At 36.1% G+C, this 19,938-nt stretch overlaps 2 protein-coding genes across 2 annotated transcripts; both read right to left on the reverse strand.

Annotated features, from left to right (window-relative positions):
• Positions 1-6,501: 6,501 nt before the first annotated feature.
• LOC107669071 (forkhead box protein I1-like) lies at positions 6,502-8,229 on the reverse strand. Its single transcript, XM_016461168.1, has 2 exons — positions 7,635-8,229; positions 6,502-7,329 (listed from the first exon to the last, which is right to left on the reverse strand). Exons 1-2 carry the CDS (start codon positions 8,227-8,229, stop codon positions 6,767-6,769), a joined length of 1,158 nt encoding a protein of 385 aa, XP_016316654.1. The 3' UTR covers positions 6,502-6,766.
• A 3,388-nt stretch (positions 8,230-11,617) lies between these two features.
• Positions 11,618-19,603, reverse strand: LOC107669070 (lymphocyte cytosolic protein 2-like). The gene is made up of 15 exons (XM_016461167.1): positions 19,363-19,603; positions 16,336-16,398; positions 15,755-15,801; positions 15,216-15,278; positions 15,091-15,119; positions 14,942-14,976; positions 14,650-14,851; positions 14,468-14,541; positions 14,302-14,365; positions 14,162-14,227; positions 13,989-14,046; positions 13,844-13,901; positions 13,404-13,478; positions 13,026-13,181; positions 11,618-12,013 (listed from the first exon to the last, which is right to left on the reverse strand). Exons 1-15 carry the CDS (start codon positions 19,438-19,440, stop codon positions 11,888-11,890), a joined length of 1,194 nt encoding a protein of 397 aa, XP_016316653.1. The 5' UTR covers positions 19,441-19,603; the 3' UTR covers positions 11,618-11,887.
• Between the last annotated feature and the right edge of the window lie 335 nt (positions 19,604-19,938).

Here is a 19,938-nt window from a genome sequence, read left to right on the forward strand (position 1 = left end):
CGCAATTTCCTTTTTTTTTTTTTTTTTTTATTCAGTGGCGGAAACGGGCTTCCATATTTATTACCTACACTGTTAGACATTTCTGTCATTTCTACAGTTATTTACTGCATCCTGGGAATTTTCTGTGAAGTCAAACTCCACATACAGTGACTTTCTGTGTTTTTTAAAATGGCTGTATACTATTAAATGTACTGTATACATACATTTGGATTGACAAGATGTGTCCTGCACCGTGTCTACAACGCTGCAACAGCTTGGGACAGACTATACTGGACATGTTACATCGCTTGTAATACTGCCCTTCGTGTCAGAAACAGCGCGAGCGCTTGGAGTACATCTGTACGTCAGAAATATACTGGGGCATCACTTTACTGTCCGCATCCATTGTAGATAGTATCGCTGATTATAATGGGTTCTATATTGTATTTTGTCGCGTCGCTCGCATCCGAGGAAGACACGGAACCCACGGGGCAGCACCGCGGGTTTTGCCCGGGGATGAACCCGCGAGAGTGGAAGAGTTCCGGAGAACATCCGTGCTTTGTATCGATGCACCTTACGAGAGAACAAGACCAGCAAGCAAGGTAAAATATATGTATGTATGTCTCTGTGTGTGTTTTGTCAGATTTTTGTACACCAGTTAACAAATTACCTGTTAACATTGAGGTAGGCCTAACTTTGCCAAGTTAAACTGTGCTGGCCTTTCAAACAACTTTGTCAGAATATTGAATTAACGTACCGAATTAAAATTATTTTTAACAAGCAACGCTTATCTTATATTAACATTAAGTTAACTAATGTGAAATTTTGTTCAGAGGTTAGTTAATGTTGGCCAGTAGCCTATTGAGAAAATAAAACCATATGTTAGCAAGGTTAAACTAGTTCTATGGCTATCTGCCTTAGTTTTAGAATTAGTTTGTTATAGTTTTTAATGGAATTTAAGTTTTACTGCATTTTTTTTTATTTGTGTTTTAAAGGCAACTGCAATGAAGCATCAAGAAAGACATGAGCAGGCCAGCCACCCTGAGACTGATAATTCAGGTAAGAGAACAAATATGGTTTTGAGAGGTTTGTGTATTCTATATGGGGTTTGCCTTTTAAAAGTGTGTCATTTCTTCTTTTTGTTTTTCAGGGAACACATTTCTGTCACTAACAAAGTGGATGGTGAGCAAAGGTGGTGGCCACGTTTTGGAGCAGCACTTGGGTTTTGCAGACGGCTATGTATTTATTTTTCCATTGTTTTTGTTGCCTATAGATTCTTTGTGAGGATAAATCCAGAGAATACAACATAATGCACTGCAAAATGTCCTAAGACAGGAGAAATGGTGAAGATGAACTGTTCCAGAATTGGAAGACTGTATTTTTAAATATTATACATTCAATGTTTTAAATAAAAAAAATTATATTTTGTAATTATTGTGTCTGTTTTAATTGATTGCCAGTAGTACATACAGTATGTAGGATAAAAAATAAAATGAATTCTATATATAAAAATATAAAATCAAATGAAATCTATATTAAAATAAACTACAGTAGTATACTGATGAATTTGATTTTTTATAGTAATTTACTGTACAATGGTACAGTTTGCTACTGTAAATCAAATACAGTGTGCTACTGTAAACCTTAATTACAGTAACTTACTGGTAACAGTGTTGCCAGTAAGTTACTGTAAAAACCCTTTGAAATGTCTAAGAGTGTACACTCACCAAGGCTGCATTTATTTAATCAAAAATGACAGCAATATTGTAAAATAGTATTACAATTTAAAATAACTCTTTTATGTTTTAATATGTTTAAAAATGTAATTTATTCCTGTGATGGCAAAGCTGAATTTTCAGCAGCCATTACTCCGGTCTTCAGTGTCACATGATCCTTCAGAAATCATTCTAATATGTTAATTTGGTGCTCAAGGAAAAACAAACTGTTAAAAACAGTTGTGCATTTATTTGAAATAGATATCTTGTGTAACACTATCAGTGTCATTTATAATCAATCTTTAACAAAATTCTTACTGAACCTTAATTCTTATTTTAAGAATTAAGGTTCAAAAATAAGAATTCTTATTTTTGATGAGTCATACTTGTATAAAACATTTTAATCTTACAACAAATGATACATGTATCACAAATGTGGGAGGGACAATCTGAATTTTAGCTTTTTAACTTTTTTTTTTTTTTGCAAAAATTATTTAAATGTTGGATATTTTAAATAACAATAAATGTCAGACCCTCTGCAATAACACTGTGGACCAGTTGCCAACACCCTGGATTATGTCCCGATAATTAAAAAGACATGTCAGGACCACAACTTTGTACTTTTCTTGGAAGTCAGTAAAGGCCCCCACTACTGACTGTTACTGGCTGGTAGTATGTCATAAAATCTGTTCCTGGAATACAGAAGCAGCATCTCAAACACATTGTTTTGGCAGATTCCGTTTGAAGGACAGGTGTGTGCCACACAACAGGCAGCAGGTTTAACAGAAGATTTATAGATTTTAATCACATTGTAATGTTGAGAAATAATTATGCCCCAAGGCTACAGGAAAGAGTGTGGTTGATGAGTGGATATTGAGTGTAGATCTAATGAAATAAGTCAACAGAAAGCAAATTAGTCAAACACAAATGTACATTTGTGATAATCGGTGATTACTGACCTGTTGCTGTAACAAATCAGAGGCAATGTGCACCTGTGTGAAACAAATTGATGTCTTTGTAGACTTTTTTTTTTTTCATTAATTGTGCTCTCATCTGTCTGCCTACATCCTTTCGTAATGAATTATTTTTATGTATGGCTGTAGGCCAAATCTGAACAAAAACAACAGCAACAAATCTTTATCTCTGTTATATCCTTTGAATGAATTTTCCACTTTTATTTTGAATCAAATAACTAATCAGCTTACTGTGAAATATATGGGAGGAGAAGGCAGCTTTAAATATAATATTCATAACAGAGGTGCATATCACGGGACAGACATTTTTCATTTGTAAATTGCTTTGTGTCTGCTAAACGAATAAATGCTGACAACTGACTGCAGCCACAGAAGACATTTTTTATATATAAATAAAAGCCTAAACAGAACGATATTCTACAGACTTTAATTGATATTTTAAGGTATATTTCAATTTCCAGAGAGACATCAGTGATTGTAAATTGTTGTTTGGGTGGAAAACATAAAATCTCCATACAGATCGGCCAAAAAATAAACCCCGGAGCATTTCCAAATGGTAAAATAAGCAGTTGGTAATTTGCATCATTACATCAGTGAGAGGGTGTAGAGTTTTCAACCAAAGCCAGCTTTCCTTAAATTTGCTTTGTTGTTAGGTTTTGTAAGACTGAGTGTTCCTTGTGTTTCTTTTGGCACATTTAAAGCAGACGGTACAAAGTAGAACAAGTTCTTCTTCCCTACTTTCACCTGCCACTGCTGGTCGACTGGCATGGAAATGCATACGATATGCCACGGAATCTATGCACTGCTGCATAAAAACTGTAGCAAAATAAGCAAGGATATATGTCATATGCAAATATATCATTAGCAGAATACATACCTTTCTGTTACAATAACTTTCATTTTCTGCTGTTAATATGCGTGTGAATAATGTTTATCTTTCTATTTTTTCCAAGAAACATTTATGGTTCACAGGCCAACAGAAATTATCATGACTCATCTCACATATAAATGCAATAGTGCAAATGATTCTTTGGTGTGCTGAATAATGGCATGTGTTTTGCATGTTACATTAACAAAGGAATTGCCTTAGTAATAAATCCACAGATTACGTACTATATCAATTTCTTCATCTGAAGAGGAAATTCCCTTGGGCAAGCATTTGCTTGAGGGCTCATTCTCTACACTGAATTGAAGCTTCTGCTCGCACACATGAAACAGAATGTAGGAACGAAAGTCATGGAACCCAGATTTGATTAATTCTTAAAAAATGGAATTCCGTGATCTCCTGGGGTGTGTTGTGAGCTGTTATGCAAAACAGTTGTTATATGATCTGAGCTGAGCTCTTCATGGTAAACTTCTACCTGCTTAAAGGTTCCCTAAAGTCAGTAAAGACTGTCAGAAACAACCATGAATTCTTTTTTTCCTGACAGGATAACTGATTTACTGATACAACATGTCTGTTGGTGACCTTAACAACTTGGTGAAAGTTGCCAAACAAAGTTCTCCATCATGTAGACATTTTATTTGGATATCTTTTTTTATGGATATCTTGAAAGTACAAACACACATGCATGCACACAACTGCTGCTCTAGAAAATGCTCCGGGCCGTAAACTCCACTAACAGAATCAAGTGTCAGAAACTGTTCAGTTTGTCTGAATCAAAGGTTTTAATATATATATATTTTTGTTATTATTATATATCTTTCCTGTTTTCTTATGTTAAACATGCATTGTAATCATCTACAAAGAGAGTATTTGTACACTTAAGCAACACTAAGACACCTAAATTGTATTAAACCCTAGGTTGTTTAATTATAGGCATATTTAAATTTTTTTTGCTTAATTTCATTTTTTAATTATATCTTCAAGAAACAGCTAAAAACACATCTCTTCAATCTACACGACCCTTTGAACACAAGCACTAAAAAACTTGACCTTCTAAAACTTGCACTCTCTATTCTATTTTTATTTTACTACTTGTTTTATTTTTATTAAAAAAAGACCCTCTAACACAAGCATTCTCTATTCTTTTTCTGTTCCATCTGCTTGTTTTCTTTTTATTTATTATTGAAAAAACAAAATGTGTACTGCGTTACACTAACCGAGACTTTTCACAGCATTTACATATTATTACTGTTTTGTCGGTTTTGATTGCTTCTATTGTCCTCAATTGTAAGTCGCTTTGGATAAAAGTGTCTGCTAAATGACTAAATGTAAATGTAAATACTGTATCTGTGACAAAATATTTTCAAATTAATAATTGAAAAAGGAAATTAAGGTTGTTGCAGTTTTATCACAATACCAAAAATACCAGTAAATTTTCACAGTTCTCCATACCATGATCAAAATGGCATGACAAAAAAATATTGGAACACTCCTTTTAACAAATTAAGTTTTTATTTAATAAAAGTGTATTTAAATTATTATTAATTCTAATTCAAACACATAGTCTTCCAAAAAAATTCAGTTAAATAAACATTGTTTTAAAAAGGTCAAGTAAAAAGTCAGTAATGAAGTAATAAAATCCACAAATCTATTTCGACATATTAGATTTTATTTTTTTTGTCCCATCCGTTGCAATCTCTACAATAGTGGTTATCACTATGCCAGTGTCAATCATTGCAATTTCGTGAATTACTTGACTCATGGAAAGATAATTTAGCAGATTCACTCCAGTGTTGAAATGTAGTTGTCATCCCCAAAACTTGGCAGAGCATAAGTTGGCTGTTGGTCCTTGAAAAACAAAACATTTATTCAAATCATGAATGGGATATATACAGAAAGCTTGCAAAAGCACTTCCTTTATAGTCATCCACTCACTGTGTTTCAGCATGACTGCAAAAACGAATGTTATAATCTGGCATAGACCTTAGTAGAGCTGTAGTAAATCACAGTATGTTTATATTTGACAACCAGAACATTTATATTACATATATATAAATAGTATATTTATTGTTTTAGAATTTCAAACCTACACGTCTATGAATTGTTTTGAAACGCATATATGTCCAAATGCTTTTTTGAAGCCACATATTTAAGAATAATGAAATTCCCATCATCTCAGTGTCTACACATGAATGTAATGGAAATCATATAGCAGAACATGAAGGAATCTGTTAACTATTAATCACCGTCTGGCTGTATCAATTTTCTGTTAACTAAACAAAAATATCAAGCTCTTATCTCGAGCAGCTAATGTGCTGTCTTACAACATATCTCTCACGTCATCATCACATGAATACAAATGCTGACAAATTTTAAGTATATTTGAAGCACTGCCAAAAACCATGGGCTCAGCAGTAGCCTACATAATACGAAGTGAAAGTCTCAAGAGAAAAAAAGGGAGGAGTGATGACAGTTAGAGTGACCTGGTGAAACGTTCTAGTTCTTTCAAGGTCATCTCTTTTTTTTCCCCCATGGACACTAAATCTGAGATAAAGTTTGATTTTAATAAAATTAAAAGGGATTTGTTTTTAATAAAATACAGATTTTTTTTAAATAACATTATTCAACTGAATAACATAAGTCAGTTTTATTTTAAATACATTTTATTTAAAAAAGAAGCAATATACACCCTTAAAGACCTCATAGTAAAATAAAATACTAAAATACACTCCAACATTCACACATACCCGACTTTACAACTATACATAAAACACATAAAATGCAAAAACTGACGGTATCATATGACAATACCAGCATACAGCAGAAGAAAATCTGCTTCACCATATGTATTTTCACTGGAGTTTCTCTGCCCACATAAGAAGTGATTCATCTGTTCTGTTTCATTACAGGTGCTTGAATTCAGTGTCAGTAATATGAGTAAGAATTAGATAGGTGCGTAAAAAAGCTGACCCCAGGTCAGAGCTGCTGGTAACAGGGGCCTTTGCTAGAGTCAGCCTGTCATATCTCATGCTGACTAGGCCATTCCTGTGGGAATTCATTCGAATCTAGTGCCCACAGAACTCAAAGGAGTTCAGTTAGGTCAAAAGCAGTGTATAGTTTCAGGAAAACAACCGTTTTTTCTTGCCCCCAGAGTCTGTGGTGTGAATTGATCATTCTGTTTTTTCTGTTTTGGCTGTCACCCGCTTCCCTTCCTACACCTCTGTTCCCTCCCGAGGGTAAAGAATGCCTGTCGAGCTCAAACCAGGGTAGAAATGCCCATTAAACTGACTGAGAGCAGGCCCGCTGTAGCCTAAAGCAGAATGGGAGGGTGATGGGGAAATGTGGGGAGGTGGGGGCAAAGGTGATGCCCACTCGGACACCGTGGAGCTGGGGGAGTAAGTGCCAAACCCTGCGGGTTGTGAAGCTCTCTGTGCTCCGTCCACTGGCAGACTGAGTGCAAAGGGACGACTCAGGGGATCTCCTTCCATGTCGAGAGAACCAGCTACACCAGACATCTCAGTCAGGAAGTTGCTCAAGCATGGTGACGGACCCGTGGATGCGGGTGAAGGGCCCTTTTCAGGTGAAGTGGAAATGTCAACAGCTTGATTTTTTGGGCTGCCCCTGCCATTACTGTCTCCTGACTCAGAATTCAGATTCCCTCCAGAAGTGCTCTTCTCTGGGAGAATGTCAGACTTTCTCTTCCTCTTGCGTCTGAAGTTGCCGTTGTCAAACATTTTTTCACAATTCGGATCTAAGGTCCAGTAATTTCCCTTACCTTTAAAATGAGAGATAAATTGCACATTAAATACAGTTAGATTATCAAAAACATCTAGTTATTATATAGTACTATTAATTATTTATTAAAAATTATAAAAAATAAAAACTTTATTGAAATATATTGCTAAATTAAATCTAATATTAAAATGAATAAAATAAACTTTTATATTTATATAAATAATATTTAACTAAGAATTACTGTGTAATGTGTGTATAGTTTATTATTAAGACTATATCATTTTAGTTGTAAAGAGTTTTTAACTTGATTTAATAAATGAGAATCAAAGAGACAAAAACACTCACCTGGATCATCTTCATCTCGTGGAACCTTTTTGAAACAGTCGTTTAGTGAGAGGTTGTGACGAATAGAGTTTTGCCATCCTGCTTTGCTCTTGTTATAAAAAGGGAAGTTGTCTGCAACGTACTGATAAATCTGACTTAGAGTGAGGCGGCGATCTGGGGCACCGTGTATGGCCATCGCAATAAGAGCTGAGTATGAATAAGGTGGCCTGACCAGCTTCATAAGATCCTCTTGAGAAGGCATGGAGAACCAGCTCAGTTCACCACCAGGACCACCTGGTCCCCCAGGTCCCAAATAGGGCCTTTGTACGCCATAGTGCTGGGGCACAAAAGGAGGTCCTGCAGGGCCAGGCGTTCCACCCAGATAAGGAGTGCTGTTCATCCCTGGGCTGTTGAACCACAGGTAGGGGTTAGGCGATGAGGCGGCGTAGTCTCCGAGTTCGTATGAGGAAGGATTTGTTCGCTGTGGACTCGGCAGTGATGGTGGTGGATAGTAGCTGTCGCTGTACAGACTCAATTCTGGAGGCTCCTGCCCCAAGCTTGGGAACTGAGGGCCACATCTCGTCGGAGACTCACCTTGAGATTCATAGGATGTCATTGCTTAGTGATCCTGATGTGTTCCACTTGGAAAGTCTTTCTCTCTCCTTCTCTTACTCTCTAATGACCTGTTCTTCTTTTTTTACCTTATGGTCCAGGAATATTTTCAGGAACTCTAAAACGTTTCCAGCTGGAGTTGTCCTGCATGTGTCCTCTCTTAGTGCTTCCTTCTGCTGTTTCAACATCATCGTCTGTTGCACCTGTTTTATTTATGCATATGTAGCACCGCCTAAGTCCCACCTTATTGAAACTTTCCACGTGTTTAGGCTCTTCCTGACACAACCCTCATAACCACCCACCCACCCATCCACAAACCAGCAGCACCACCATCACCTGAAGGCATTTACAGGGTTTATCCTGACACACTGGAATTTTCTGTTACAACCACCTAAAACTCCTGAAAATATATTCTTTGAAACCTTTTTTTTTTCATAACTTTAACATCTCAAAATATTTTATGAACAACAAGCACTTACTTATTGACGGAAAAGTTTCAGTTCCAGCTTTTATTTGTAAGTAGAATGGTGTTTACATACTTCTCATTCAACCGTTATGTGTAGAACCACCACCATCAAATCATTTCCCTTATCGAAATTGTTGGTTGTAATTAATGAAAGCATGCAGAAACATTTTTAGCTAAGAGTGCTTAATATATAGTGCAAACTGTATTGCATTGTATTATTATATAACATTTATTTATATGTGTTCATTCATTCATTTATTTAGCTGGTCACGCCGGGACGTCAGAGATGACGTCATGATGTCGAAGAATCGATTAATCGTTTTATAAATATTTTCTTTGAAACGAACACTTTTAAAGAACCGATTCGTGTAAATAAATCGGATGTCCCATTACTACAATCACGCTGATTCTTTAAAGGAAAGCTAAATTTATAGGCGATTGTATTTAAGAGAGCCGTTAAACGTATGTGCCGCGTGCCTTGCTCGACTCCAGTAACTGTCAGCAGTCGCAATAAAACACGAAACATTAAAAATTGTCTGCAGTTCACTACATTTCCAAGGTAGTTTGCTTAAGTTATGAGTTTCTATTCACACTACATGTATATTCATTTTATTGGCGTAATTTAAAGTAACGTCTCTTTGGCCTGAGGTAAGTTAACGTTACATTTGAATGACAGAAAACGGATGAACGAAAAACGAGTAGAATTGATTATGTACGTGTAAAACTTGGTCTTATTGATTTAATCGTGAAAATATAACTAATTTAACGTTTAGGATTAAGAAACAACAATCCAGCGGGAGTTATGGAGTTTGCTGGTTTTTAGATGTCTGACGATATTTCGAGTGTCCAATCATGTGAGGACTTCAGTCGTGAGAGGTTACAACTGAATCAACATTTGGAGAAGATGACTGAACAAATGGAGAATCTTTCAGGTAACGTTAGATAGCAAACAAATACTGCTTTGACTATAATAATAATGCTGTGAATGAAAAATCGACTGTGCTAATAATCATTTTCTTTGTCCTCAGTGAAGTTGTCTCGGATGGCCTATGATATGGTTGTGCTCCGAACCAGTCCAGATCCTGCTGAATCCCTCAAGTGCCTGGAGAATGAGTTCCTTAAGTGCAAAGCTGTCATTTGTGGTCCCACAGATGGACAATATAAAAAAGCTCATCCTGCTGCTGAAGAACCTAATATTCCCCAAGAAAAGTTTCAAATGAGTTTCAAATGTAGAACAGAGGCATCTAATAGGATGATGTTGTTAAAACTAATTGAGTTAGATCTGCCAGAGTTGTTTGGTGCCACCATATTTGTAATTTAACATGGTTTTATTCCCTCATACAAATGAATAAAAATATCAACAAAGCAGCCATGCTTATTGTGAATCTGATTAATCCAATTCATTAAAATGCAAAAAAAGGGGCTTCTGAATGTTTTCCTCATTGCATCATTTTGTATGCAGATGTTTGTGTTCTTCCAAATGAGTTTAGTGATTTATTGTGTTTACACTTTTGGAAAAAGTTCCTAAACCTTTAGACAAATTTATTAGAATTATTTGAGCTTCATGAGGATTGTAAAATGTGTTGCATCTAGCATGCTACCGAAAACGCTGTTCCACTTTTAGATCTTATTGTGTTGTGTCATCCATTTAAGACAGAAAGAGAAATGGTAATACATAATTATCCTTACCTCTGTGTGTAATGGACTTACAGATGGAGTCTGAGGGAAATTCCCCCGAGAACAGTGACCATGGGGCCTCAGATGGCCTGGATTACATCCTGAAGCAGTTGGATTTAATGTCGGAATTGATTGACCAATTGGAAGGTAAATTTACTATGTTACAAGTTTTTTTTGTTAGCATAATTCAGTGACTGTTAGTGACTGTTGGACCTAATCCCAACCTTATTTTCTTAGATTTTTCAACAGCATTGTAAAATTACCTTACGATATGTAATAATAATAATAATATACAGTTTGAAAAGTCGTCTCCGCACACTCATGTTTTGACAATTCTGAAATGTGCTGGCAGTTTAATAGTTCCTCTTTTTTTGAGTGTTGGCAGAAATTCTTCTGGTGACTTTGAAATGTATATTGCATGAACACATTTAGAAAATAGAAAATGTGGCACCCTTGCCAAGGGTGGCAGTTAACGAGGAGTCGGCGCTAAAACATTAATCTGTGCCCGCCGTCAATGCTAACACAAACATATCAGCACTCAGAACATCCCGCAAATCCTCCAGGGCTGTCAATAATGAGTTTTATTATGTCATAGAGACATTAGGTTTGGCAAGAAAACATGTTGGCTACATCTATTGCTGAGCCCTGGATATCCAGTTAAGTAGGACTAAACATCATTGAATATTTCGACAGTTACTTGTGGATTAGCTCTTCTATAGTCGTATCAAAACCTGCTATAGCCGTATTTTAGATTGATTACTGAAAAATGATAATGTACTGATAGATTTTCCTTTTGGGTGTACGTTAACAGTAATCTTTGCATAATACATAACAGAATGCTTCCATTTATGCACTTTGATTACAGTAAACATAACCTGTTGGTGCTGGTTATGTTTCAGTCACTCAGAATGGAATGAGAGGGTCTCTTCTTGCGTTCGTCTTGCTATATGTTCAACCACTACACTCTTTGTTTTCAGTGAAGATCCAGCTGCTGCAGTGTAACCTGACCGTGTGTTTCACACACCCTGATAACATGGCTTGTCTCCAGGCTGACGTGGGAACCCCAACATGGTTAAGCCATCAACAGACGATGGAAGACTAAATATGTAACTCAAGAAAAGTGCTTTTTCACTTAAACATCACAATTTATTAGAACACATTAAGTTCAAACACTAAAAGCATTAGGAATATTTAATTTGGAACAGACGAATGTACATTTTCAGAGTTGATAATAGTAAGTAAACTTGCCTCTAGCTAACATTAAGTCTAAAAATGCCTCTTGATTTTAACATTGAAAGTGTTTAAAAATTCATCTTCAATTTAAAAAGTGTAGACAGTCATGTCTGATCCAATTAAACTGAATATGATTTATTCATTTAGTCATGCACTTCATTTTTCAGTGCTTAGATATCCTGGTGTTGATTGCCAACATTGCAATTGCGCCATTTCACAGACAAAGTGTCTGAATTCCATCAAAGTCTGTTAGCTACGTATATAGATTGCTCTTCTGCATTGTGGGTCAGAAACCTGCCGGGTGCATGAGGCAGCACTGCCGATGAAGTCCGGCTCCACGCTCCATTCCATCTATCAGAATCAGTGGGGTCTTCATATGGTGCGTGACCATGTCCATGACACTGGAGAAATTCTGGGACACACATAGAGTCGATTAATTGAGGGAATCTCACAGAACCAATAAAAATCACCACTGCTGATAATCTAAAACATAGTATTCACTCTAATTAACCCTAGTTAACCCTATAAAGCCTACTGTATCATATTTGATACACAACTTTCTAAGGCCTCCAATTTATCAACATGATCAAAACTGTTGTACAGAATCTGCTACATGCCTTCTGTCATCTAATTGATCATTTATGTTTTAGTTTTTTTTTTTCAACAAGCAAAAGGCCTTCTAAATAAGTATATAAGTATAATTCTAAAAAACATCTCCTTCAGGTTGTGGTTAACGTCTTTTTGCTGTGAAATCTTTACTGATTTTCATAAAGTATATGTATGAGCAACTTTTATACTGTTAGTAATATTTCAAGATGAACACTTACTATACTGAAGCAACTTAATCTTGATTTGATTATCTGTACTTTTTTATTTATTTTTTTACGTGTATCAAATATGATGAGGAACATTTATTTGTATGTCTCTTAATAATCTTTGTATTGCATATCTTTGTATATCGATAAATCATTACGGAGACATTATAGAGTAACAGCATAATACTTACATAAAAATGCTTTTAATATTAGTCATGTAACAAATATCTCATTTAATTACATTACAAGCTGTCAGAATTTTTGCTTACTTTTTGATCATTTAAATATCAGCAACTGCACCAAATTGCATATTTTCGCTCTGTTCGGGCCTCTGATTAAAATTAAGGCATTTTTCCCACCTTGAGTATAAGCTTTATATTCTCCTATATCACTACTGTCATACTATACGAGCCATAAAAGCCTGACGTATCAAATGTGATACTCAACAATATAAACACATATGCAAACCTTTTTTTTATGTCTGATAAACTGTTCCATTTTTTCAAAATGTGATTTTTCTGACTATTATTTTATACGCCAGACTTTACAGGGTTAATCAGGACCTCATTCATGACTGACGTTTCTGTCAGAATCAACAGATGCCATTACCTCAACACCATTTAGGCCCTTGCCCAGGGAATATCCATCGCTGTTTCCAAGGAAACGGATCTGGATGTTGTACACTTTTTGCTGGTGCAGCACCATGAGTGTGTATGGCTGCTCTGTGCAGCCCTTTGAACTGTCTCTCACCAAGAAAGTGCCATCCTAAAAAAGACGCAATGTATGTGTGTCTTCATACTTTACGTTCTCTATTTTTTGCTCTCTCTGTTTTGTCTTTCTCTTTATATACAAAGGCCTGAATTTTTTGTTGTGTCTTTAAATTACAAATGAATTCTCAAAGGTTTTTTTATTCACATTTTCTAAGAATTGTTTGAAGGCAGGGGTGCATTTTAGATCATTTTAAAACGTTCTAGTGGTGGAACTCACTCTATTCATTTGTCTGAGTGAGACTTCGGCCTCTGCTCGTGACATTTGCCCGACATACCACTGTGGATCCATGTCCTGAGTGCATAAAAATCATTCAGCCTTTACACTGTGGACTAGCATGTGTTCGCTTTTATTATTACAGCAGAAAACACATTTTGATTGAGAATAATGCATGTAAGGCATGTAAGCAATACTAGGCTTAACTTTCTTTTGTTTAGCTTCATCGCTATGATTGAAAACAATGCACAAGGCATGTAAGCAATACTAGGCTTCAATTTCTTTTGTTTAGCGTCATTGTTAAACAAACCACAAGACCACGTGTAACAACAGTGCCATCTTGTGGTTGTCCAGTCTAATTGCGTGTTTTAAATTTCTGGATGTTTGTGGGATTGTGAGATGCTTGTTGTCATGTTTATTATTGGTAATGTGATTGTACTCACGTGCCCCATCACTTCTACAGGTGGAGGAGGAAGCTCATCCCTCTGTTGAATATTAAATCTGTGTTGGAGATTGAAAAATATGTAGGTACTATACTGCTCTTTGACTTTAAAAGAATGAATGCAAGTTGTTGATAAAGATACTCACCTTTTTGTGGGTAAAGTTGCTGATTTCGAAGCCATTTGTAAGGTGTTTTGGTTTATTGCTGTAAGGATAAAAATTAAATTGTTTAAGTTAAAACAAATGTTTAGTGAAATGACCATACAATACAAAAGGTAATACAAATACAAAAATAATGGTACCTGATTATTTGCCAATACCTTTTTTTGACGGAGTAGATGAGCCAGGTTTCTTACTCCGATCTACCATTGGCGCACCAGGTTTGCCTGTGGATATGATTTGCAGAACGTTCAGCGATCATGCTTTCATATTAGAGGGATTTGAAATTGAACTCACTTACATTGAGTGGGGGGAATGAAAGGCCTGTGTGGAGAGGGATCCGGTCGTGATGGAGGCTTAGATGTCTGAAAGTAAAGACAGTCATCTTATGCACAACCCTATAGTTACAGCATTTACAGTAAAAAGAGTCATTAAGATATATTTATACAAAAAAAATCTTTACTTACATTCAAAAGTCCTCTGGAAAGAGATGCTGACTTGTAGTTCTGCTGTGGTCTTGCAGAACCACGTGGGCCGCTGTCTACACACCGCCACATGACAGAATGGGTGAGTGAATCTTACTAATTGAGATACATGGATTCTTTCATTTATGTACATATTAGTGATTTGTGTTAGTATTGTTAATTACCCAAATAATCACCATCACCAAGAGGCTTAGCGACACGAAAGTGAGACGGTAATTCAGAAGGTGTTTCAGATGGAGGTGGTTCATAGTCATCAGCAGCATTCTCATCATCCTCAATATCACATGATGCTGCGCATATGTAATTGTCTTCACACTCATTACTATTATCTGGCTCCTCATAGTCGTTGTCACTTCCTTCTTGGTCCTGGAAATATAGATAAACATTTTGCATTTAATACTAAGTTCCAAAAAAGTGTTGAGAGGAACTTTTAAACAGTATAACATGGGGACTTACGAATTCATCAGAATCCCAACCTCCTGGATTAGGTTCTGCATTTTTTTATTTTTTTTTTCAAATAAAATAATGTAGAGACATTTTAGGTAGTGCGCATAATGGGTTAAGTAGTGTAACCGCAGTTGTTTATGTAACTGCACAAGAGTTACCTTGGTTTGGAGGCATCCGATGATCTGATCTAGTCAAGGCAAAGGATTAAAAATGACAAACTCTCATGCATGTAGAGACAGTTCAGCTTTGTTTATGAAGTGTTTTAAAGCGTGATCTTGCTTACCTATGAAATAGACTCTTTTGTTTGTTATTCTGATTAATATCTCTGCAGATCTTTGTGATAAATCTTCCAAATAGAAAAACAGAAGTAAATAAATATAGAGCAATGTAACAAGAGAAAGATTATCACAGGCTCAACAGACTATTTTGAATATGTATTATAAACCAGTATTTGGAGGCAAGTTTAATATACAGATACATTGCGTAAACAGTCTTACTGGTGATTTTTAGGTGACTCAGAATTCTGTCTGCATGCAGGCTCTTTTTTGTCTTGTATTGGACAGTTGCTATATTAGTGTTTCTGTAGCCCAAACAATAGAGCATGGTGCTAGCAATGCCAAGACCATGGGTTTGAATCCCAACTAATATAATGATCTAATGCAATTTCCAGCCAGTGCAAGTTGCTTCAGATAGACGTCTGCCAATGCAGACATAGCAGAGCCAGAAGGCACATGCCCTTTATCCCAGCCAATATCTTTAGTTTATACTTTTTTTTACCATATCTGGGAGATTTTTGTTCTTGATGCTGAGCTTAAAACTCACGGTATATGTGCTGCAGGGAACTTCTTAAGGTCCTTATCAGTCATGTTCTAGAATAAGATAGAAACAGGAATTATTTGTTCTATGTTGTGATTTGGCTTGTCTGAGCGTACTTTTATGTGAAAGTCTGTTAGATTTTCACCAAAAATGTTTCAAGAAGGTTGTGTCTTTTTCTTTAGAGTGCAAGTAGAACATCCGTTTACATTGCCTAACATTCTTTTTGCCATTAGTAGTAATAATCCAGTGAGATATTTGTATGCACAAGGAGCCCAACAACAGACGGTTTGGCCTACACAGAGATCTGGTCTCACCATCTTTGAGTCCATAATTGAGTGATACAAAAATATCAGATTATTAATATTAATTCAAATGTAAACACATATTTCCTACTGGCTCACTAAAGCAAACAATATATGTCTCTCTTTTTTTTGGTGAAGAATCTAATGTACTTACAGCCTTTGCACAAGTATACCGTTTATTGATGGTTATATACAGTACAATGTAGTGCATGCAGTACAGTTTAAATTGGAAGTAAAATTGGTCTGAGTTTTAGTGTTTTTATCATAGAGACAAAACAAATTTACCAAGAATGTTGCACCACTCATATTGTTTTTCTTCACCACTCTGTCACACCCCAATAGTTTCATCTGAAAGCAGAAAAAAAAGTGTGATGGCTGAAAACTGATCTGCAGTCACACTTTGCATTTAATAAACTCAGTCATAGACATATATCAGTGGTTCTCAACCTTTTTTTTCCGCTGGGCCGCACTATGGTCCAAGTGCAAGTCTCACGGGCCGCACGCATATCGTTTACATATTACGTCACCAATACGAACCAACCAGAATTATAATAGCCTATTATAGCCTAAATATTATGATATCTAATCGATTACATTCATTGAAATAAATAAAAATAATAATTATACTCACCATATAAAACACCTGATGCTGTCGGGAGCTGCCCAATTTTGTGAAATTCGGCTCGAAAGGAGTAACGGCACAGTGAAGTTGCGATTGCAAGTTGCAGTCTGTAAGACGCGCACGGAAGCGTGACTTGACGCGCGACATTGCAGAAAATGTGCGTTCACAAATGTAGCCTATGTTGATCCAAATGCGGAAAGCACTTTCGAATTTAATAATCTGAGGTTCTCTCCAGAGATGTTTTGCCACATTTCTGCAATTAAGGATGATTGCTGCATAGTATGGGTGTTTCCTTTTGCCTGAACTAGAGCCCTGCATTTCAGCCCCGACTTTTTTACACCCCTAGGACTGGGCTTCGGGACAATTTTCACGTCATATAGTTAAGACGCGGGCATCGGACTTGTTTTAGGCTTCTCCTTATTTTGATATTTTATTTAGGCATCCATCAATTAGTGATTAACATTTTTTTTTTGCAGCGCTGGTGGAAACAACACGAGACCGTGCTGCCGCGAATGTCAAGAGCGGCTCGACGGTGTTTAGTGTCCAGCAGCAGCATGCATCTGAAGAGCTGAAGAGATCTGTAGCTGAAGAGATTTGCGTTCAAATGCACGCAATAGGCTAAAGCTTGCCGCAAAGCACCGGCAAAAGTAATTACCATGAATGTGTCAGGGGGAAATAGTAAGGAGATATTTGAATTATTTACTAATAAACTAGTATTTTCTGAGTCGGTGTCGCAAGGATGAAATTGTCGAACCTGACTCGCCATCTCCTCAGACGCGCCTTTAGAGAGTAGTGCATCTTTACGGATTATGATTATAATGAAGGAGTTTTTGTTTTTGATTTGTTTTATTTCGTTAAGTAGTAATATAAAGCTTTCTATAGATATATTTATCATGTCTGTGAGGCATGTATTCGCTGAGTTTCGGTTCATTTTTGTGAAGCGCTGTAACGCACATTTATCTAGGTTTATCGTTAAAACATTGTTATATGCTTGAACTATAGATTTTGTTTTAGGCAAGTCGTGATGATTTGAGAAGGCTAAATTGATCAAACATAGGCTATGATCAGCTCACTGTCTGCCGCTGGCCGCTTGGTCTTATTTCAAAAAAACAAAAACTTATATTTAACGACCAAAAAATGCTCCAAACGTTTTTCTAAATTAACTTAATTAAAAAACGAAACGAAATATAATCACTTTGCCATAACATACAAAACGGAACTATTTTAATGAAACGAAATATAATCACTTTGCCATTACATACAAAACTGAACTATTTTAATAGCTGAAACAGTAGTAGGCTATAAGCTGTTTTGGGAGAAGGGGGAAAAAAGACGGGCTCGGGGCTGACTCGGGCCGGTGATTCTGATAAGCTGTCGGACACGGCCTATATTTGAGGCCCGTGCAGTTCTCTAGCCTGAACATCTTCAAGTGAGTGGCGGGGCAAACCGAAAGTAGAAATAAACTTAAAATGACATTTAAGTGTACTTGACTTATACTTGGAGAATCCGTGTTTTCATTGTTACGGTAGGGGGTGCTATTACACATCTTCTGTATTTCCAAAAAAAAAAAAACCACAAGTAAAAAAGAAACCAAAACAACATTAAGTATACTTACAAATATACTTGAACTTTACTTAAGTATACTTAATAAAATAAACTTGGAGTATACTACTTTTGGGTAAGGGACTCTCCTACCTTCACTGCTCCGACTACTCTTGTTTGTATGTGTTCCTTCGCTGGCATTTTCCACATTTCGTTTTTCTCCCTTAATAACAAATGTGTCCATTCTGATGCTCAATTTTACCGAACTAATGGCTGCTGATGACTATTTGAATTGAACTCTGCCAAAGTGCGCGCTTGTACGTGTTCATTAAATGCGTAACGTTACGTGAGTACAGGTCTGTTCATGTCTGAAAATAATATATGAAAAACAAAATTATTTTACATAACAAACATATGATAGTTTATATTTGTTTAGTACATTTTTAAATTAATGTAAAAACTAAAATGAATTGTAAAACTAAAAGTTTTTTTTTTTTTATTGTGTTCAGCATGGTGGGCCGCATTTGAATTCGTGACGGGCCACGGGTTGAGAACCACTGCTCTATATTGTGTTAAAGGGACAGACACAGCAGCATGTTTTAATCTAAGATAAGAAAAAAGTTCAGGATTTGATATAAACACACAACTATAAAGTTTTTTTGTATAATACATCATTTCTATCTCTTTTTTATGAATTACATCTGTTTTGGACAGTTTTAACATGACAGTGCATTTGACTGAATGATTGCAAAACAAGGCAATAAATTAACTGGGTTCATTAGAAACTTTACACAACTCTCAAATAGACAGTTCAGAAAACCACATTGCGTGGAAATCTATCAGCCACACTTCAAGCGCTGCAACTGAAGAACAAGAGAGTAACCGTAAAAAAAAAAAGATCTCTAAAGATTACCCTCTCAAAGAGCATTCAAAGTCACATTTGACATTTTACCACTGAAGGCATCATTATTATAAAAACCTCAATAACTTTAGTCAACTGTGTTTTAGAGTCTAGAAATGTGCTTAATTTGAAATGAACACAACATGAGGGTTACATGGTAAACTTTGTAACGTTGACAGCTGCTTTTAAGACATTTAAATGGAATGTTTCTTGTTTTTTGTCAAAATAGGATGAATTTCACACTCACGTTTTTGAGATAATCAGCCAAGTTTCCAGAGTTCCAGCCCATCACCTCTGACTTGGACGGTACACTTTCAAAACTCATTGTGATTGGATTGGTTGTTTCCCCAATACAGTGGAAATGGACTTCTACAATTGCAGATACTTCTTGCTGTTGAGTTTTTGTTTTAGAATCTATGATGATAGCTATAAAAAAAAGTATACAGCTTTGCTGAAAGTTGCAAGGCACTTTTCTTGCTTGTGGCTAGTTGGTCTAAGACTGAGTGTGATGATACTGTTGACGCAGAATAGCAGGCTCTTAGCTCTCTCTATTTCCTGTAACTTTGTATAGAGGAAGTGCCTCATCACCAAAGATGTGAAAGTCAAGACTTTCAGAGCATGACTTGGACATTATATATTTGTACATAATTGCTCTTTTGAGGTCCTATAAATGTATCAGAAACATACCGTAATAAATCTAGTGTGCATGTTATGAGCAAATTGCATGTTAAAAGCATTGCAAGGGTTACAAAAGTACACTAGTTATAGATCGGACACATCAAAAGCAAATGGTCTCGCATGTTCTTGGCACGAGCAAATAACT

Source organism: Sinocyclocheilus anshuiensis, unplaced genomic scaffold, assembly GCF_001515605.1.
Source record: "Sinocyclocheilus anshuiensis isolate Anshui unplaced genomic scaffold, SAMN03320099.WGS_v1.1 scaffold124, whole genome shotgun sequence".
NCBI classification, from domain to species: Eukaryota; Metazoa; Chordata; class Actinopteri; order Cypriniformes; family Cyprinidae; genus Sinocyclocheilus; species Sinocyclocheilus anshuiensis.